Source organism: Meriones unguiculatus, chromosome 17, assembly GCF_030254825.1.
Source record: "Meriones unguiculatus strain TT.TT164.6M chromosome 17, Bangor_MerUng_6.1, whole genome shotgun sequence".
Classification (NCBI taxonomy): domain Eukaryota; kingdom Metazoa; phylum Chordata; class Mammalia; order Rodentia; family Muridae; genus Meriones; species Meriones unguiculatus.
In genome coordinates, this window is record NC_083364.1 from 77,373,781 (window position 1) to 77,391,345 (window position 17,565).

Consider the following 17,565-nt stretch of genomic DNA (forward strand, 5'->3'; position numbering starts at 1 on the left):
AAAAGAAAAAAAAATATTTTGTCTTTTAATATAACCATTTTAAAAGTGTTACCAGTTTATCTCTTTACATGCTTATTTAGTTTTCCCCTTATTTTCTTTCCCAGCAAGAATGTTGAGAGAGCAAGAAAAAAACAATGGGTATTCTACATCCAGAGAACACAAGTTCAAAACAAGATTTGTTTTTAGAAAATACATGTCTTGGCAAAGTTTCAATGACACTGTAAAAATGGAATGTTTTATTTGTAACATAGGTCAGCAGACACTAATTTGATATCTGGGGATATGTTTTAGAAATCCCCAGACATGAGAAACTTACTTTGAAATCAGGTCACGTAACATCTGATAATTCCTCATTACTTAGAAGTGTTTGACTGTTAGGAGTTTTGTTGAGACTGTATTTTTAAGAATGAATCCACTATATTTTGTTTTATGATAATAAAAGAATGTAAACATCTCCACCACAGTCAGCTGTTAATAGCTGCATATCTCAAAATGAAAAGTGAATAAGCATATTATTTAAGAACAGATAAACACAATATAAAATATAATAATCAATGAGAATAGAAACATTTCTGAAGGCACGGTTTACATGTTCTTTGTTTTGGTAAAATGAAACTATCTTATGGTAATATTTTCATTGCCATAATTCCAACTTGCTCACATACTTTGGGGTTTCAGATAATACAGCATTTAGCAGAGTTTGAAAATATGAAGTGGCATTCCGACATTATTATCTAATTTACTTGCTTTCAACATGAGGACATTTGGTTATTAATGCCTAGTAAAATATCAATGGCAGATAATGTAATATGAAATGTACCAATGATTTTTAGTATTTGTATTGATTTTATTCCTACTCAGAAACACAATATGAGAGTAAGAATCTTACTGATACAAAGTAAGCGATATCACAAAGGAGATTATGTTGGCAATTATAACTACAAATATGGGATTGATGGAGCTCTGTGCAGCAGCTATGGTTCTGAGCACTTGAACCCTAATTATAATTAGTGTTAAGTAATATTCACTTGGATAAATTTTCAGAATGTATTTTGGAATAAACTTCAATTTACAGTAATTGGTGTGAAAAAATACTTAATGAGTGCTAGTGGTGTAGCTCTATTAGGATGTATGTACCAGACTCAAGACTGGATCCCTAATAGCACGTAAATGCGGTGTGACTTTGGCCCACCATAAACCTTGCAATTAGGAGGAGAAGACAGGAACATGAGATCTTCAATGTCAGCCATGGATACATTGCAAGTATAAAGCCAGACAGTGACAAGACACTGTTAAAAGCACAAAAAGAATTTTTAAAATAATGTTAGCTTCTGAGTCAGTAATTAGATATCCAAAGGACACATGCTATAGCACTGAAAGTTACTTCCAAGCCATAAATTCACACATGCACATAAGTGTGAGAAAAAAAATGTTCATCTCAACATCATTACAGTAACCCAAAATGGAAAATATAAATATCTAAGAAAAAAGTCTCTAATTATGCATACTATGAAGATTAATATTGCATATCATTATTTGTAGTTGTATATAATTTCCATTACCAAGTTTTTCCATGTATTAATTCATTCATGAGTGTGTTTATTTACACAACTTTTACTAAGCTCCTATTTATCTCTGTCCACTTAGTTTTGGGAATACACTATCACGATGCTCATTTCTTCAAGGGCACCATTTCAACAGATCTTTGTCATATAGTCATAGATGTGTCAGAGTTTGTCTCGGGTGCTTACGTTTAAATATACAACAGAAGTTCACAATAAGGAGGGCTTGAAAAATGTAACTGGAGAATTACACTTCTGCATATAGAAGGCAGCCGGACACTCGAGATTTCACAGTAGAGAAAAATCTCAGCAGAACACACTCTCTGGGCTAACCTACTAAAGTGGAATTCGAAATCTGCATATCTATTTATATAACTAGCTGTCCATCCGTATGTCTACTTCTAGTTATGTATATGCACACAAGTCCATATTCATACGTATGTATATTTTATACTTTGGTATGTTCATACAAATAGAAGTATAAAAAACTTCTGGTATTTTTACACAAGGAATACTACTCAGCAATCAAAAAGGAGGAAATCATGAAATTTGCAGGCAAATGGTGGGATCTAGAAAAGATCATTCTGAGTAAAATATCCCAGAAGGAGAAAGACAAACACAGTATATAGTCACTTACATAGACCTATAAGATATGATAAACATAATGAAATCTATACACCTAAAAAAGATAATCAATAGAGCGGACGTGGGGTAAGATGATCAATCCTCGTTTAGAAAGACAGATGGGATGTGCATTGAACGTATGACAGGAGTCTACTGAGCGCATCTGAAAGACTCTAACTAGCAGTGTTTTCAAAGCAAAGACTCATGACCAAACCTTTGGCAGAGTACAGGGAATCATAAGAAAGAAAGGGAGTTAGTCTGATGGGGAAAGGATAGGAGCTCCACAAGGACCAAATATACCTGGGCACAGGGTCTTTTCTGAGACTGACATTCAATCAAGGACCATGTATGGATATAACCTAGAACCTCTGCTTGGATGTAGCCCGTGGTAGCTCAGTAACCAATTGTTTCCCATAGTAAGGGGAACAAGGACTATTTCTAACAGGAACTCAATGGCTGGCTCTTTGACCTCCCCACCCCGCAAAGGAGGAGCAGTCCTGTTAGGCCACAGAGGAGGACTTTGCAGCCAGTCCTGAAGATACCTGATAAAACAGGATCAGATGAATGGGTAGGAGGTCCCCCCCCATCAGTGGACTTAGAAAGGGGCAGGGTGAAGATGAGGGAGGAAGGGTGGGGTTGGGGGGAATGAGGGAGCGGGATACAACTGGGATACAGAGTTAATAAAGTGTAACTGATAAGAAAAAAATAAAATTAAAAAAAATTCTGGTAAAGACAGTCTATTTCTTTACAGAGTTTTGCATGTACTCACATGAACACTTCATATGTGACTAATAGGCTAGTAAACACTAAATGTAAAAAGAACATGAGTTAAAAAATATAATGTATTTGCATGAAAAAAAAATTGAGATCGAATTCTGAGTAAATATCCCAGTGCATGGGTTGAATTTCAGAACGGTGAATAAGAACTCTAAAAAACATATATCATAAATGCATATAAAGCCAAAAGAGCATAGAATGTGTTAAAACTAAGAATATTCACATTTGCATACAAATAATACAAATTTCATATAACAATACACTCTTTAATTATTTGGAAACACAAAGTTTTATAACATTTGTACTTATGTGAAAAATAATATTTATAATGTTATGGAAAAGTATCTTGGTTTGGGTTAGATTTATGAAAAAAAAAAGAAGAAGAAATATGTAAGAGACATACACAGAACAGAAAGATTCAGATATTGTTCATTTGATAAATAGCAAATATATATTTGCTATTTATCATGAACTTACTTCTCTAAACTTCTTACTGTATTCTATTTATTTGGATAATAAAGGGAAGAAAGAAACAAAATATTCATAGACTTGAGAAACAAAAATCAAAGTAAACAAAAGTAACAACTAAATCTACTAGCACCTACATTGTTTAGATGAAACTGGCCTCTCCCACTATCCAGATTTCTATATTGACCTTTTGCCCAGCACTAAAAACAGTTCTTGACATCTTAGAAGCAATTAAAATATAAATATTGGATAAAATAATTCAATTTGTTCCAATCTATTTCTTAAAAAAACACTCCAAATACCAAAGTCAGATTATTTTCCCAACACACACAACTAAATATGTCAGAATTAAAAGAGAATAAGGTTTTCTAAGAATGTACATTTTTTATTAAAATATTTTCATACACTATATTTTAATAATGTTTTCTCCTCCCCATCTCCTCGCAGTTCTCCCCTACCTCCCTACACACTCAACTTCATGTTCTATCTCATAATATATCTGTAAACATATAAAACAACAAAAAATTAAAAATTATAAAACATACATTACCAAAAAAAAAAAAAAAAAAACATAAAGCCCACCCACCTCCAAATGAAGTTTGTTTTTGTTTTGGTCAATTACTTTCTGGCATAGGACTCTCCTTGGAGGTAGATGGTATACCCAGTGATAATCCTTTAGAGAAAACTGAAATTTCCTTTGCTAACAAGTATTAATTGCAAATACCTTCTTGTTTAGGCGTGGGACCATGTCAACATGTCTCAGAGCTGGGATCCATTTAGTTTGGGCTTATACAAGTCCTTTGCATGCTGCTACAGTTTCTTGATTTCATATGTGTGTCAGTCCTATTGTATATAGATGATGCTGGTTCCTTCTCCTCTGCCTCATAGATGGATGAGCCTCTATGTGGAGCTGCTTTTGAACATGTCTTATTTAGGACTGACTGCTATCAAGTCTCTGACTCTCTGAACATTGTCTAGTAGTGGGTCTCTGTGTTAAACTCCCATCTACTATATAAAAAAGGGGTATAGCAATATGTCATCTAGTATCATTTTATTGCTATCTTGCCTTAGCAAATTAAAAGTAGTATGTTTCTCCCTAGGTTCAGGAGCTATGCAATCTGAGGTGCTTGGCCACTTTAACAGTGTTGGTTCCCATTTCATGAGGTTCTCCTTAAATCAATCAAAAAGTGCTTGGTTACTACCATAATGTAGGTGCCACTATTGCACCAGTATATCTTGTGGGCAGTTCACTGTTGTAGGACACAGGTTTTGTAGCTAGGTGATACTAATGAATACCTTTTTCCTCTAGTAACCTACAGAGTGACTTTCAGTACTGTGAATGCTCTTCAGAAGGGGTGAAACACCTATCTGGGTACCAGCTAAGCTTCGCTGCATTTGATCATATGAATGTTGTCTTCAGCAATAAGACCTTACCATCAAGCCATGGAGAGAAACCAATAGCCTTGGCAAAGCCAGTGATCTGGGGGGAACATTTAGAGACCTCTGTCCTCAATGACTCAACAAGCTGTAATCCATCCCCGGGTCTGAGGGTTTTATTTGGTGGGATGCAATGTCTAGTTGTAGCATGATCCCCCCTTCTATTTGGTGACAATTTAAATGTATTTCACATTTGTTTATATTTTAGAAAATTTCTACAGTAGTAGGTTTCCATACAGTTTTTCAAATGGCCATTGGTGCTGATTACCCCTACCACAGTCCCTCCTGTATCCTGCCCTCTAGCTGTTCCCTATTTAACAATTATTTTCTGGTTTCTCCTTTAACTCTAGATAACATCACATTCTATTTCCCCTTCCTTGTAAGATCCTCTGCGATTATTCAGATTACAGCATACATACTGAAAGCTAACATCCACATAGAAGAGAAAACATACAGTACAAAATTTGTCTTCTTGTGTATGGATTACCTCATGCAGGATGAGTGCTTCTAGTTTGTTCTATTTACCTGCGAATTTCCTAATTTCATTTTTAACAGCTGAATAATATTCCATTGTGAACATGTGCCACATTTTCATTATCCATTCTCTTGTTGACGGATACCTAGACTATCTCCACTTTCTGTCTATTATGGATAGAATAGCAATGAACATGGATGACCCTTTATCCATGTAGTAGGATGTAGAGTCCTTTTGGTAGATGCTGGAGCAGTAGAGCTGAATCTTGAGGTAGATCTTTCTAAAGAACCACCACAATGATTTTCATAGTGGCAGGGCCAGTTTTCACTCCCACAGGCTTTGGATAAGTGTTCTCCCTTTACCCACACCTTTGCCAGCATGCTCTGTCATTTGTCTTATCGATCTTGGCCCCTGTGACTATGGTTAAGATGAGATCTCAAAATAGTTTTAATTTGCATTTCCCTCCTGGCTGAGAATGTTGAACATTGCTGTAAGATTTCTCAACCGTTTCCTTTTCTTTAGAAAGAAATTTTCTGATCAGTCAAGCAAGCAGAACGTACACCTCCTGAATTCAAAATGAATTCCTACCGCTCCACTAATCAAAGACCAAATCCTCTTCCTATTCCTGAGTGATCTTTCCAACATGACTTTAGGGTCCTCAGAGAACATTTTCCAAAGATCCATTTATATAGGGTGTTCTCTTGAGGTCAGTGGCCTTTGGGAGCCCATAAAAAATTTCAAAGTCCTACCTGGGGATCACCTAAAAGACAAACAAACTTTAATTTTAGTCCTCTCCTGTATTAGTATCGACGCATGCAGACATTCCTTCACATTTTATAACTTAACTTCCCAGTGTTACTGATCTACCCATTTGCTCTTTGGAGACAACTTCTCGCATAATACCTAGTGAAGTTAGTCAATCCTAAATCATCTTTCTTGTCATTGTATTTCAAACGCTGCTTGAAAATAAAAACAAACAAACAAACAAAACAAAACAAAAATCAGTAATTACTATTGCTCGGGAAAAGACAGGCACTGGGCCAGGCACTCTGCTAAAGCCCCCTGGTCAGCTGCGGTGTCTCTGCCCAGGTGGGGGCGGGGCTGCGGGGGTGGGCGTGCCCCGCGGCGGCGTGGGGGCGTGGCTTCGCCCCGCCCCGCCCCTTGCGCGCGCCCGCCTCCGGCCCGGCTGCCCTGGCGGAGCCGCGCAGTAAAGCGGAGCGAGGGGCGGGTCCTTGGCACCTCCTCCAGCCCCGGCTGCGGACCCGCGGGGATGTTCCCGGCTCAGGAGGAGGCTGACAGGACCGTGTTTGTGGGCAATTTAGAGGCCCGAGTGCGGGAAGAGATTCTTTACGAGCTGTTCCTTCAGGTACAGTCCGTGGGGAAGGCCGGGCGGCGGCCGTGGAGCCCGGGACCCCGCCCCACCGGAGCTCGGGTCTCCCGTCCCTCGCTGGGGCTGTGTGCGGCCAGGGAGGACGGGCTCGTACGCCCCTTCCCTGCAGTCCCCGATGGTCAACGACCTCCCGCCCCCTTCCCCAGCCCGCCAGTCCCTGGCGAGGCTCCCGAGCCACTCCGGCCCTGGATGTGCAGCGGAAACACAAACCATCCCCATCCCTGTCTTCCCGGGATGTCAGCACCCCTCAGTCCCAGCTGAGAAATGGTACCCGACAGAAAGGCACTTCTCTTGAAATCCATTCCCCAGCCTCCAGCCCGTCTCCCCAGCCTTGCGATGGGGGAAACATTTTTATTCTAGAATCATACAAGTGATTACTGAAATGCTCGGAAGTAAATTTCCCGTGACTAAACGAATGGACTCCCCGGTCGTGTCACTGTGTTTCATACTCGGACCTTCAGGACTTTTCTGAGGACTGGTAAACACACGTGTAGGTCCCAATGCAGAGAGGGGTGTCCTTAGCCACTCACCTCATTGGCTAGTGACTCAGAATTATGGAGCAAATGGAAAGTTCAGAGAAGACACTCTAAAGGGGGAAAATCCAAACTGCTTTCCATGAATTGTGCTAATCTGCAAAAGAGACAGGTAAATAATATGGACAGGAAAAAAAAAACAGTTGAAAGTGAGAGCACAGAGGTCTACAGTGAGGATGGGCGTCAGTATTTGAGTCTAAATGTCTAAATATGTACTGTCCTTAAATGTCAAATGGGAGTAAAAGCGTCTGAAATGTAAAATGATTGCCAGAAAAACAAACAAAACAAAACAAACAAACAAAAACTTAGCTTTGTGAAGCAGCTACAGCTGTGGCTGTTGCTATTAGGGCTACTGTTGTTATTACTAATAATGTTAATTATTGCTAAAAGAATAATCAAAAGAAATGGAGAGTGACTTCCATCTTCAGAATAAGGGAAAAATCTGAGGGACACAATAACAGATGCATTTCTAGAGTAAAGTGTGGGTACCAGCAGTGAAAAAGTGGGGGTTTTGTTTGTTTTGTTTTTTTGTTTGTTTTTTGTTTTATGTTTAAAGGACGTACTTTGTCCTTAAACTTAAGATCATGTTTACTACCCATAGATGCTAAGGACTTGGCACATAGCCAGGATTCTCTGCAGAATATCTCTCCTCCTAAACATTGAATATTTTATTATTTGAAAAAAAATAAAGATTTTTTAAATACTTTTATCTTTACCCGTTGTCATTTTAAAATGTCTCTTCTAAAAATGCCATTTTCTAGTTTGTGATCCAGTATGATCTGAAACTCATTGTTCGGGACTGGAGTAATTTTACCTCCTCCAGAAAGCATTCTTCTTTAAACTCTAAGGCTCTCCTTCAAGTGAGGAGAGATGGCCTGTGGGTTTATAAATCCCCTAAAACCTGACCTTTCTAGCCTAGTACTAGCCTAATAAATACTTGCATATTTATTCAACTAGGTCCACATCAGTCATGAGCATACAAAAAGGCAATATACAATATCTCCCTGTTTCTTTTTGTGATTTCCTTTTCCCACTTAATTAAATTTTAAATCCCATTTAAAGGGCCAAACAGTAAGCCTATGTTTTCATTTTGCCAGAAAGAATTTGTTAACGTAAAGTATCCTTTTTGAAAGACTCAATGTCAGCAACATGAGCAAAACCTAGAATGATTTGCAGCTGTCCTGAAAACGCCTCATTCTGATGTTAAAAGAAGTATAAATGCCATACTTGTTGATATCAGTACGTTCCATAGATCTGAAAATGCTATGGAAAAGCTAGGAGTGTAGCTCTATGGTCAGCATTTGCTTAAGATTCTAGTCTCAGTCTCAAGCACTCAGGAAATAATAATTTTGGCATATGTATATAAATAAATCTTGTATGTGTATGCTACTGTTTATTTAATGTTACCAGAAGAAAAAACTCAGAAAATGGAATAAGTCATTTTACTTTTATTACTATATCAATTTTAATATTTTATTTCAATTTTCTGAATATCCTTTTTTAAATTCAAACATTTTTATATTTTTGTCCTTTTAATCAAGAAATACTAGAGTATAGGCTTAAGAAGGGAAGACTGAGGTGATTTCAAATGTGTTATTGAGTGTGAGGTTCCATGACACAGCATCTCAAAAGGCTGTCTTCTTAGAAGAGGCAGCAATAGGGAAATCATTTTTGCTAGCTTCAGCCTATTCACACAAAAGGAGCCTGAACTACCTGAGCAAAGCATTCAGACAGCAAAGACGGAAGTCCAAGGCACAGCACCATTATAAGGATGGAAGTACTTTCTTGTGGTTTAAAAAATATGCTTATGATTTATTCAACTCCATGGAGAAAAATAACCATTAAAGTATGCAGCTCTAGATAAGTTCTGATCTTTATGAATGTATCCTCTAATCATGGTAATTAATTAATACCATTTTTTCCCTCAGATGTGATTAACAGTGTTCTCTAATCTTAGGCTTTGTGTCTTTGCTTTGTGTTACTTATTTCACGTTGTTGTAGCTACGTATTTGAAAACTTACAATTTGTTGTACTTTATTCTGTTTGAATAATTCACCATGGAATAATATATCTACTTACTACTTTTTCATTGTTCACTTTTATGAATGGCTTACCCACTCTTCTAGATTTTAAACATAATAAAGTAAATTTCCTTTGAGCATATTTATGAAGCAGTGTTACTATATCAAAATGCATAGTGGATTTAGTTTCTCTTATAAACACTGTGTAGTATACACATGTATGTTTACATAATTCATGTACATGAATATGGATGTGTGAGTTCCACCATACCGTTGTGGAGGTCAGAGAACACTTTCAGTATTGGTTCTTGACTTTCCCTTCTGTTTGTGACCTTTTTTTCTTGTTGTTGTTGTACACTCAGGCTAGCTGGGCCTCTAGCTTCTATCAGTTTGTGTTCTGACAATTCAATCTCAAGTTCTTACGTCTAAATGGCAGCATTTTTACCCACTGAGACTTAAGCTCAGTGGCCACTAACTAAAGTGAATCTTTGCAAAGTGAGCTTAAGCATTGTATTTTTTTATATAGTGTAGAACAACAAAAAGTGTCTCTGTCATCACTGTTAATTTTTTTTCAGAGAGCTTTTTACAGTTTCTTAACAGAAGAAATGAACCCATGATGTCATGTTACCATCCTTTTTGACCGTAATTCAACCAACATTATTTTCTTCATTATAATTTACTTTTCAGTTAAATACTGCTAATAAGTATGGAGAGGCAGAAGTATTTTAGTGTGAGAGTCAGAAAGTTTCTGGGTTGATTTGTAAAGCCTAAACTGAGGATAGTCTTTCCTCTTAATATAATCTATAATCCATAAGTTCCTTTTCCATTAATGTTTTGATAGGTTAGAAAGAGTTCATAGCTGTGTTATTTTTTTAGCAAGATGCATTATTTGTGGAGCTATTTATTATTGTTCTTTATTTTAGTTAAACATAAATCTATTTGATTTAATTTAGTGTAAAAACAAAATCTTTGGATTTATGAGAAAATAATTTTTAAGTTTCTTACAGGCCGGGCCACTAACCAAAGTGACTCTCTGCAAAGACAGAGATGGAAAGCCGAAGTCCTTTGGCTTTGTCTGCTTCAAGCATCCTGAATCCGTGTCTTATGCCATAGCTTTGCTGAATGGAATTCGTTTATATGGAAGACCAATTAATGTGCAGTATCGGTTTGGTAAGTTCTCTCACCAATCAATATTCAAAGTGAGCTTTGCTGGTCCGGTTCTCAGTGGCTACAGCATTTTGTCTACTATGTGTTGTAGGACAGTGATTCTCATGCTAATGCTGTGACTCTTTAATACAGTTCTTCATGTTGCGGTGACCCTCCCACCCATAAAATTATTTTATTGCTCTTTATAGCTATAATTTTGCCACTGTTATGAATCGTAATGCAAATATCTGATAAGCGACCCCTAAAGGGGTAGGTAGTGACCCGCAATTTGAGAACCTCTGCTGTAGGACAATAAAATGTCTTTGTTATCATAGTTATTTTTTTCAAAGTACATACCTAATGTTTAATGCATAATTAATTGATACTGTCTACTATATAACCAAAGCCAACACATCTGTTCTAAATTAAAGCTGTTAAAATTCTTTTGCAGTATGAACCAAGTAGTGCTTATAAAGGGTGCTAGTGACTTGAAAATTTGTATGAATTAGAAACAAATAGCTCTAAACTTTATACACAAGACTGCTTTATCTTGTTGACACTGCTCAAGTTCCTATCATCTATAAGAAACTCCTTCCCACTTAGTTTTTCTTGGGAAACCATCCTATGCACATTGCTAGGGCATCAATTTAAGGCTCACAAGCCCCAGAGGACATCTGTTACATGTCATGAACCAGTCATTTTTAATGAGAAGCCCAGAAAATGTTCGCAGGCTCATAGGACTAATAGAGGCCATCTAAGTAACTCTGGGTCCTGGATTGTTAATATTATTATTGTCGTTATTAATTATTACTTATTATTATTGATTACCAAAGTCATCAGTAACAAAAACCATGTCTTCTTTCAAAAGGTACTTTTGTCTGCCTTTCTCTTTGCCCATCCCTGCCCAGCTCTCTGTCAATTAGTAAAATTAACTTGGTTGTGTTGCATTTTGACACATCCTGTGAAAAGTTGAGATGGCTCTTCTCTGTGCTGTGTAGGGAAATGATATCTTATATTCTATGAACAAGTGACAATGATGATGTGCAATTTTTAGTTTACTGCAATGTGTAATCAAGCAACGTTACATATCTTTCATAGCCTATGTAATGTTCATAACTGTCCATGGTTTGGGGGAAAAGTACAATTTTCACCCTATCATTTTAATCATATGTAAAATCTATAAATATGACTCTAGATATAAATTATGTATCTGTCTTATACTAGTACAGAATTTTTAGTCAATACTATATCCTAAAAGAGTAAGCCCATACCTGTAATCCTAGACCTAGGAAGGCAGAGGCAGGCGGATCTATCTGAGTTTGAGACCAGCCTGGTAATCCAGGACAGCCAGAGCTACACAGAGTAACCCTGTCTTTTAAAGGACAAAAACAAAACAGAAAAAGAGTACGTTTTTTTAATATTTATCTTGGTTTGGTTTTTATTAAATAACATCTCACTATAAGTGTCCCAGGCTAATCTGAAGCCCTGGGTCCTCCTGCCTCAGTCTGAACCACCAGATTGGGGGTTTTGGATGGCTTTACGACTTAATGTTATAATGTTCAAACTCCCAAGTACTTGTGTTGTGAAATAATATTTCCTTACATTTTGTTTTCTTTAATTCTGTCTCATTAAAGGAAGTTCTCGCACTTCTGAACCAGCCAACCAAAGTTTTGAGAGCTGTGCTAAGATAAATTCACAAAGCTTCAGGTATTCAAATGCATGTTTTTGAATAAAGTGTCGACTTTCATTATCTTAATATGTTAGACATCATGAGTATATTAAAGCATCATTATAAGCACAGAATGTTTTAGTTCAACTGTAAAGATATTCTAAAAACCAAAATGGCAAAAATTCCACCCTATCTGTTGAAAACTGGTGTTCTCATAGTGATTGCAAGTCACTTGCTTGTTATATTAATATCTGAGTATTTCTTTCTTTAATTACAGCATGATCCAACATGTTCTGTATAGAAAATAAAATGCAATTATAAATATTGTGGTTTCAATACCTTATAATTAAATGATTAAAATAATACTGTCATTGTATTATAAGTGAAATAACTCATTATTTTTGTGTTCAAGTCATTCATCTTAAAGTCTCCCAGAAAAGTCTTCTCTTCTACATACTGACATAGAGCTGTCACTGATTTTTCTAATGAGAAAATGGCATTTGTACCTAAGAATTTTAAGGTGTCCTTTTTCTGTTCTTTTGCAAAGGAATGATGAAATGGTGGGAAGATCTTCCTTTCCCAGGCAGTTTTTCCCAATTGCGAATGCGGCCTTACCTCAAGAGTACTTTTTCTTTCAGAAAATGGTAAGTGAAATACATTTGGTTCTGTATGTAATTTACAAAAAGTAAGCACAAAAGCACCATTCTTAACATTTGGAGTTAAAATATAAACCTGCTATCAACACAGAATGTGCTCCAGCATGTGCTCAGACAGGGTCATGAGAAATTCTATGTGTAGGTAGGATTTCAGCAAATTGCTTGGGCTCAGCAGTGAAGGGCAGGTGACTGAAGTCACCAAAGTTACACTTGAATGTCAAATTCTAATCAAAGTGACCATTTTTAAAAACATTCCTAGGTGTAAATATTTTCAATCAGTTTATAATATTTGTATATGAGGCTGTCTGTCACATTTAAGTATTTTTGTGTTCTAAAAGCCACTTGAGAAAGGTCTCAGTTACTAGAAGGAACTACTTCATTTTTTTTAAAGCTTTCCACAGTTTGGCTATAGCCTAAATATCTTAATCTTGTATTTGATTTTAGAATACCTTCCTCACAGCTGTTTTATAAGTGAAATAGTGTAAGTCCTGCACTATTGCTCAGAAAATCCAAGAGTATAAGTTTGCTAGTGACAAGTATGAAACTGTTTTATTTGTTTGTTTGTTTCAGAGGCTATTATTTATATGAATACCCAACATCTATGTAAGCTTTAGGTTGTTTTGTTTTGTTTTGTTTTGTTTTGTTTTGTTTTGTTTTGAAAAAAACATCCAGCTGCGGTTAGTAGGAAGTCAGGGAATTTCCTATAAAATGATGCTATCACTCTTAGAACTTCTTAAATTATAGCTAGGAATTCTTAGCCAATACCACAATGTCTCCCTGGAATCTTTTACTTTTTTGTTCTAGCTGGGTTTGCAGCAGAAGAGTGTCTTCTGCTACCCCAGTCACATGGGCAGGAAGTTCAGTTAACTTGTTAAAACACAGGAAGCATCACGGAGTCTGGAAGACTGACAGCTGTGTCATTTTACAGCTTGGGAGTTCTTAGCGTTGCAGGTTCACCTGCATCTAAGAAGCTTTCTATTTTCATTAAAATTTAAAATCAGTACTTAAATCACACACTAGGACGTTTTTGTGTATATCTGAGGCAAACAAAGCATGGTAGTTCACTTCTTTTTTTTAATTTTTTATTTAACTTCTATTAATTACACTTTATTCCTTTTGTATCCCCCCATAGGCTCCTCCCTCCTCCTCTCCCAATCCCACCCTCCCCCCCTTTCTGCATGCATGCCTCTCCCCAAGTCCACTGATAGGGGAGGTCCTCCTCTCCTTCTTTCTGATTTTTTTTTTTTTTTTTTTTTTGTTCTTCTCCATGCAGTTTATTCAGGAACCTTGAACAATCTTCTGACCCTGGGGAAAGCCAGCCCACAGCTTAAAATAGCCTCTGGGTAGCCAACCCCAGCGTGCCTTGTGGGCAATGCAGATAGGTCCACATACAGGGAAGCAAGCCAGATCCTCAGCCTTAGCCAAATAAAAAGCTAAAATGTTACGCTCAGGATGCGAGGCTAAGCACTGCACTCAGGGTCAGCTGCTTTGGACCCAGAGAAGAGCATGTCTGATTGCATGCGGGTTGATGCCCCAGGTCCCGCCTCTGAGAAAAAGGTATCGGACGGGTCTGATGCTCTTTGGGTGGATGACACCTAAATGAACATTGGTACAAAGTCCCAATTTATTTCTAATATCAGAGATCAGACCTCTACTCTTGCCTGATGCATCTAAAACAAAAAGGGGGAACTGTAGAGAGCTGCGTAATGCCGCGCCTTAAAGATGGAGCTGGTTTCTGCCTTCCACCTTCCCAATGGTGAGTGCTCTCTGTCACAAACAACTCCATATTTGGCTAAGGCTGAGTTCATTTCTTTTTTACCTGTTATAAAAGCTGCTGTAAATCTACATTAAATCAAGTAATTTCCAGGTAGGAAAAACTGTGGCACTCCAAGGAGATTTACCTCAGTTGGAGACTGCCTGCCTATCAAGAGCAAGGCCATAGGCTCAATATCCCAGCTCTGTAAAAATGCACTACTTCTTTTATTTATTTTGTTTTCTTTTATACTGTGTTTACAACTCACCTGTATATTTTTGCATAATACTTCTGCTGGTCACTGGTAATCAATGTGGTGGTACACTACATGGCACCTTTAATCTTTGTGTTCATGTTAACCAGAAAAAGAAACACCCTAAACCTCTGTGCAGTCCACACCCAGATACAGCTTGGCTTACCCCTGGATGCCTCCAAGCACATGCGAGGGGCTAATGTCTGTTAGCATTTTGAGTGTGTGTTCATGAGTGTCTTCCCTTCACAACAGTGGCACACACAAACTCCAGTGTTGCAGCCTCCTTTCTATGACGTGGCAGCTCCACTTCCCAACTGTGCATCTGGGCCTTGCTCCTTAAATCATGCTTCAGACCTAGAGGCTGGACCGAGCTCCTATGAATGGACTCACCAACAACCAAGTGACCCAGACCTGTACCATAGGAATAAACGAAAGAGGCAAAGGCAAGCCAGCGACAGCGACAGTAGCTCAGAAGACAAGAGAGGAAGCCAAAAATGCCGGAAATGTAAAAAGAAGAAAAGATACTAGTGATCTGTATTAGCACTGCCCTCAACTCTCTCTAGAAAAAAAAGAATCTGTTGTAACAAATGACCAATTGCTTGGCCATCTTGTCTTTTTCTTTTTCAAATATATGGAAATATGACTATGTGATTTGCTATTCAGTTTGCTGTTCTTGCACTTGAATGATAAAAGCCTTTCAACAGTAATATAATGTACTACTCTTGTATTTGCAAGGTTGCTTTTGGCCCATTATCAAGAAGAATACACTTTGCATCATCTTATTTCAGTGCTGAGGACGAAATTTCACTAAATTCTAAGGCCACTCACTAAACCCTTGACTGTTAAGCTCCATGCTCTCCTTAGAGTCTCTCCTAAGGCTGCCAACCACAGGGGGGCTGGCCTCAGAGGTGCTTCTGCAGGTTACTTGAAAGAAGTAATGGGCATAACTAAAAACAATGTGTTCTAATGGATGTAGTGAGGAGGTTTCAGTTCCCTTTGTACCTGACACTTTACCTGTTATGTCTAACATGATATCGCCGAGGGTCACTATCAGGTTGATTTCGTAAACCATGTGATACCAAAGGAAAAATAATTCTTATATGCTCAGTATCATATGCTTAAATGGAATGCATATGATTATTTGCCCTTTCTGTGATTTTATTTGGTATATTGCTATGCATAACATTTATTGTTTGTAATGAGTCGATGGTATCAGTGTCTCCGTTCTACTTTTGCCAGCAAGGGTCGGAAGGATACGGTGAAGGTGTGAATTTCCAGGATGAGAAGGTGCATGCAATGATGTTTCATCATCGTACACTATTAAATATATGATTGTCCGAGTCTAAAGTTTTAATTCACTTATTTTAGAAGATAAATGTACAACATGTAAAATGAATGATGTACCTCGACACTTTCATTAATTTAATAACTTGGCATAAATTAACATGATGAAAATCATATATTTATTAAAGCTAATTGATAGAATCACGCAAACCCATTAGCCCTTATCTATTCAGTTAATAGAAAAAACACATAATGGGTGTTAATTTTGCATGTTGCTATACTTTTTCACAGATATTATTTATTTAAAAGAATAAAAATATGTTTAACCAGACAAATAACTGAGTTTTACTCTTGGTATAAGTATACAAGATCATTGTTGTTATAACAAATACAAGCCTATTTCCTTTGGGTCAATATGAAAACCTAAATTCTGCTGCATGGAACTTTAACTTGATTTTTACATTCTTCAACATTCAAATATTAAAGTACTATTTTTTTCTTTTAAATTTGTATTTTAACAAATTGAAATCATAGCCAATATAAAGTTTATTCTTTCATAATTAAGTAGCAACACCATTAAACACATTAATATCATCTTCAGTTTTTCTCCAACTGTATAATTTACTATAGACATGAATTAGGCCTGGCATATAGCAGAGCTGTGTATAAGAATGTTTCTTAGTAACTAAGACTGAAACACGTAAGAAGGTTAGATTAAAGTAGACCATGATCTAACATGTCACAACTGGAAAATGTTCTTGTAACTCTTCCATCAAAGGCAGAAAACTCAGTATCAACTCTTAACTAGTCAGCCATTCACCTAAACAAAATGCTTGAAAATTCACTTTCACTGTGCTGTCATTCTTTATTAAAGATTATAAAACTTACCTTAAAGAGCTAATATTTAACCTAACCCCAAATTTTTAAGTTGTCCATTTTCCAATACTGTATACTTGGGTGAAGAATTAGTAATATTGTTTGCCCCATAAAGCTTTCTTTTTCAATTTTAATCCTTCCATCTCAGAATCCACTTCAAATGTTAGAAGAAATTAACAATCCAAAAGTTAAAATAGTCACTTTATATATTCTCACATTCAATTTATTTAATTAACTTTTAATATACCAGGCAGTGTCATAATGAGGGAAAATGTCACTAGAAATCTCTCTCTCTCTCTCTCTCTCTCTCTCTCTCTCTCTCTCTCTCTCACACACACACACACACACACACACACACACACACCACACTATCTTCTCCTTCCAAACTCTCCCTTACTTAAAAAGTTCAATAAAAATACTGTTTATTTGAACAGTATTAATGAGTCTCACCCAGTTGCTATTAGGGTTACAACTCCTATTTGATAAGAAATAACAGTCACCACAACAATATACACTAGGGTAACAGTATCTTACTTTGAGTTTCCAAAATTCATTGTAATACATTGTTCAGTGTAGTATTTGCCACCAGACAGAAACCTGAGAACGATTATACAAAATTCTCACTATTCTGATTAATTTTG

The 17,565-nt window shown here is 36.9% G+C and overlaps 1 protein-coding gene across 2 annotated transcripts; it reads left to right on the forward strand.

Moving 5' to 3' along the window:
* Nucleotides 1-6,524: 6,524 nt before the first annotated feature.
* Rbm11 (RNA binding motif protein 11) lies at nucleotides 6,525-16,956 on the forward strand. 2 transcript variants are annotated; one of them, XM_060370661.1, is made up of 5 exons: nucleotides 6,525-6,709; nucleotides 10,295-10,457; nucleotides 12,068-12,140; nucleotides 12,650-12,746; nucleotides 15,017-16,956. In XM_060370661.1, the coding sequence occupies exons 1-5, from the start codon at nucleotides 6,614-6,616 to the stop codon at nucleotides 15,290-15,292; spliced, it is 705 nt and encodes a 234-aa protein (XP_060226644.1). In that variant the 5' UTR covers nucleotides 6,525-6,613; the 3' UTR covers nucleotides 15,293-16,956. The 2 variants fall into 2 exon arrangements, with proteins under 2 accessions (XP_060226644.1, XP_060226645.1); XM_060370662.1 differs by having other exon boundaries at nucleotides 6,578-6,709; nucleotides 10,285-10,457.
* The last annotated feature ends 609 nt before the right edge of the window (nucleotides 16,957-17,565 follow it).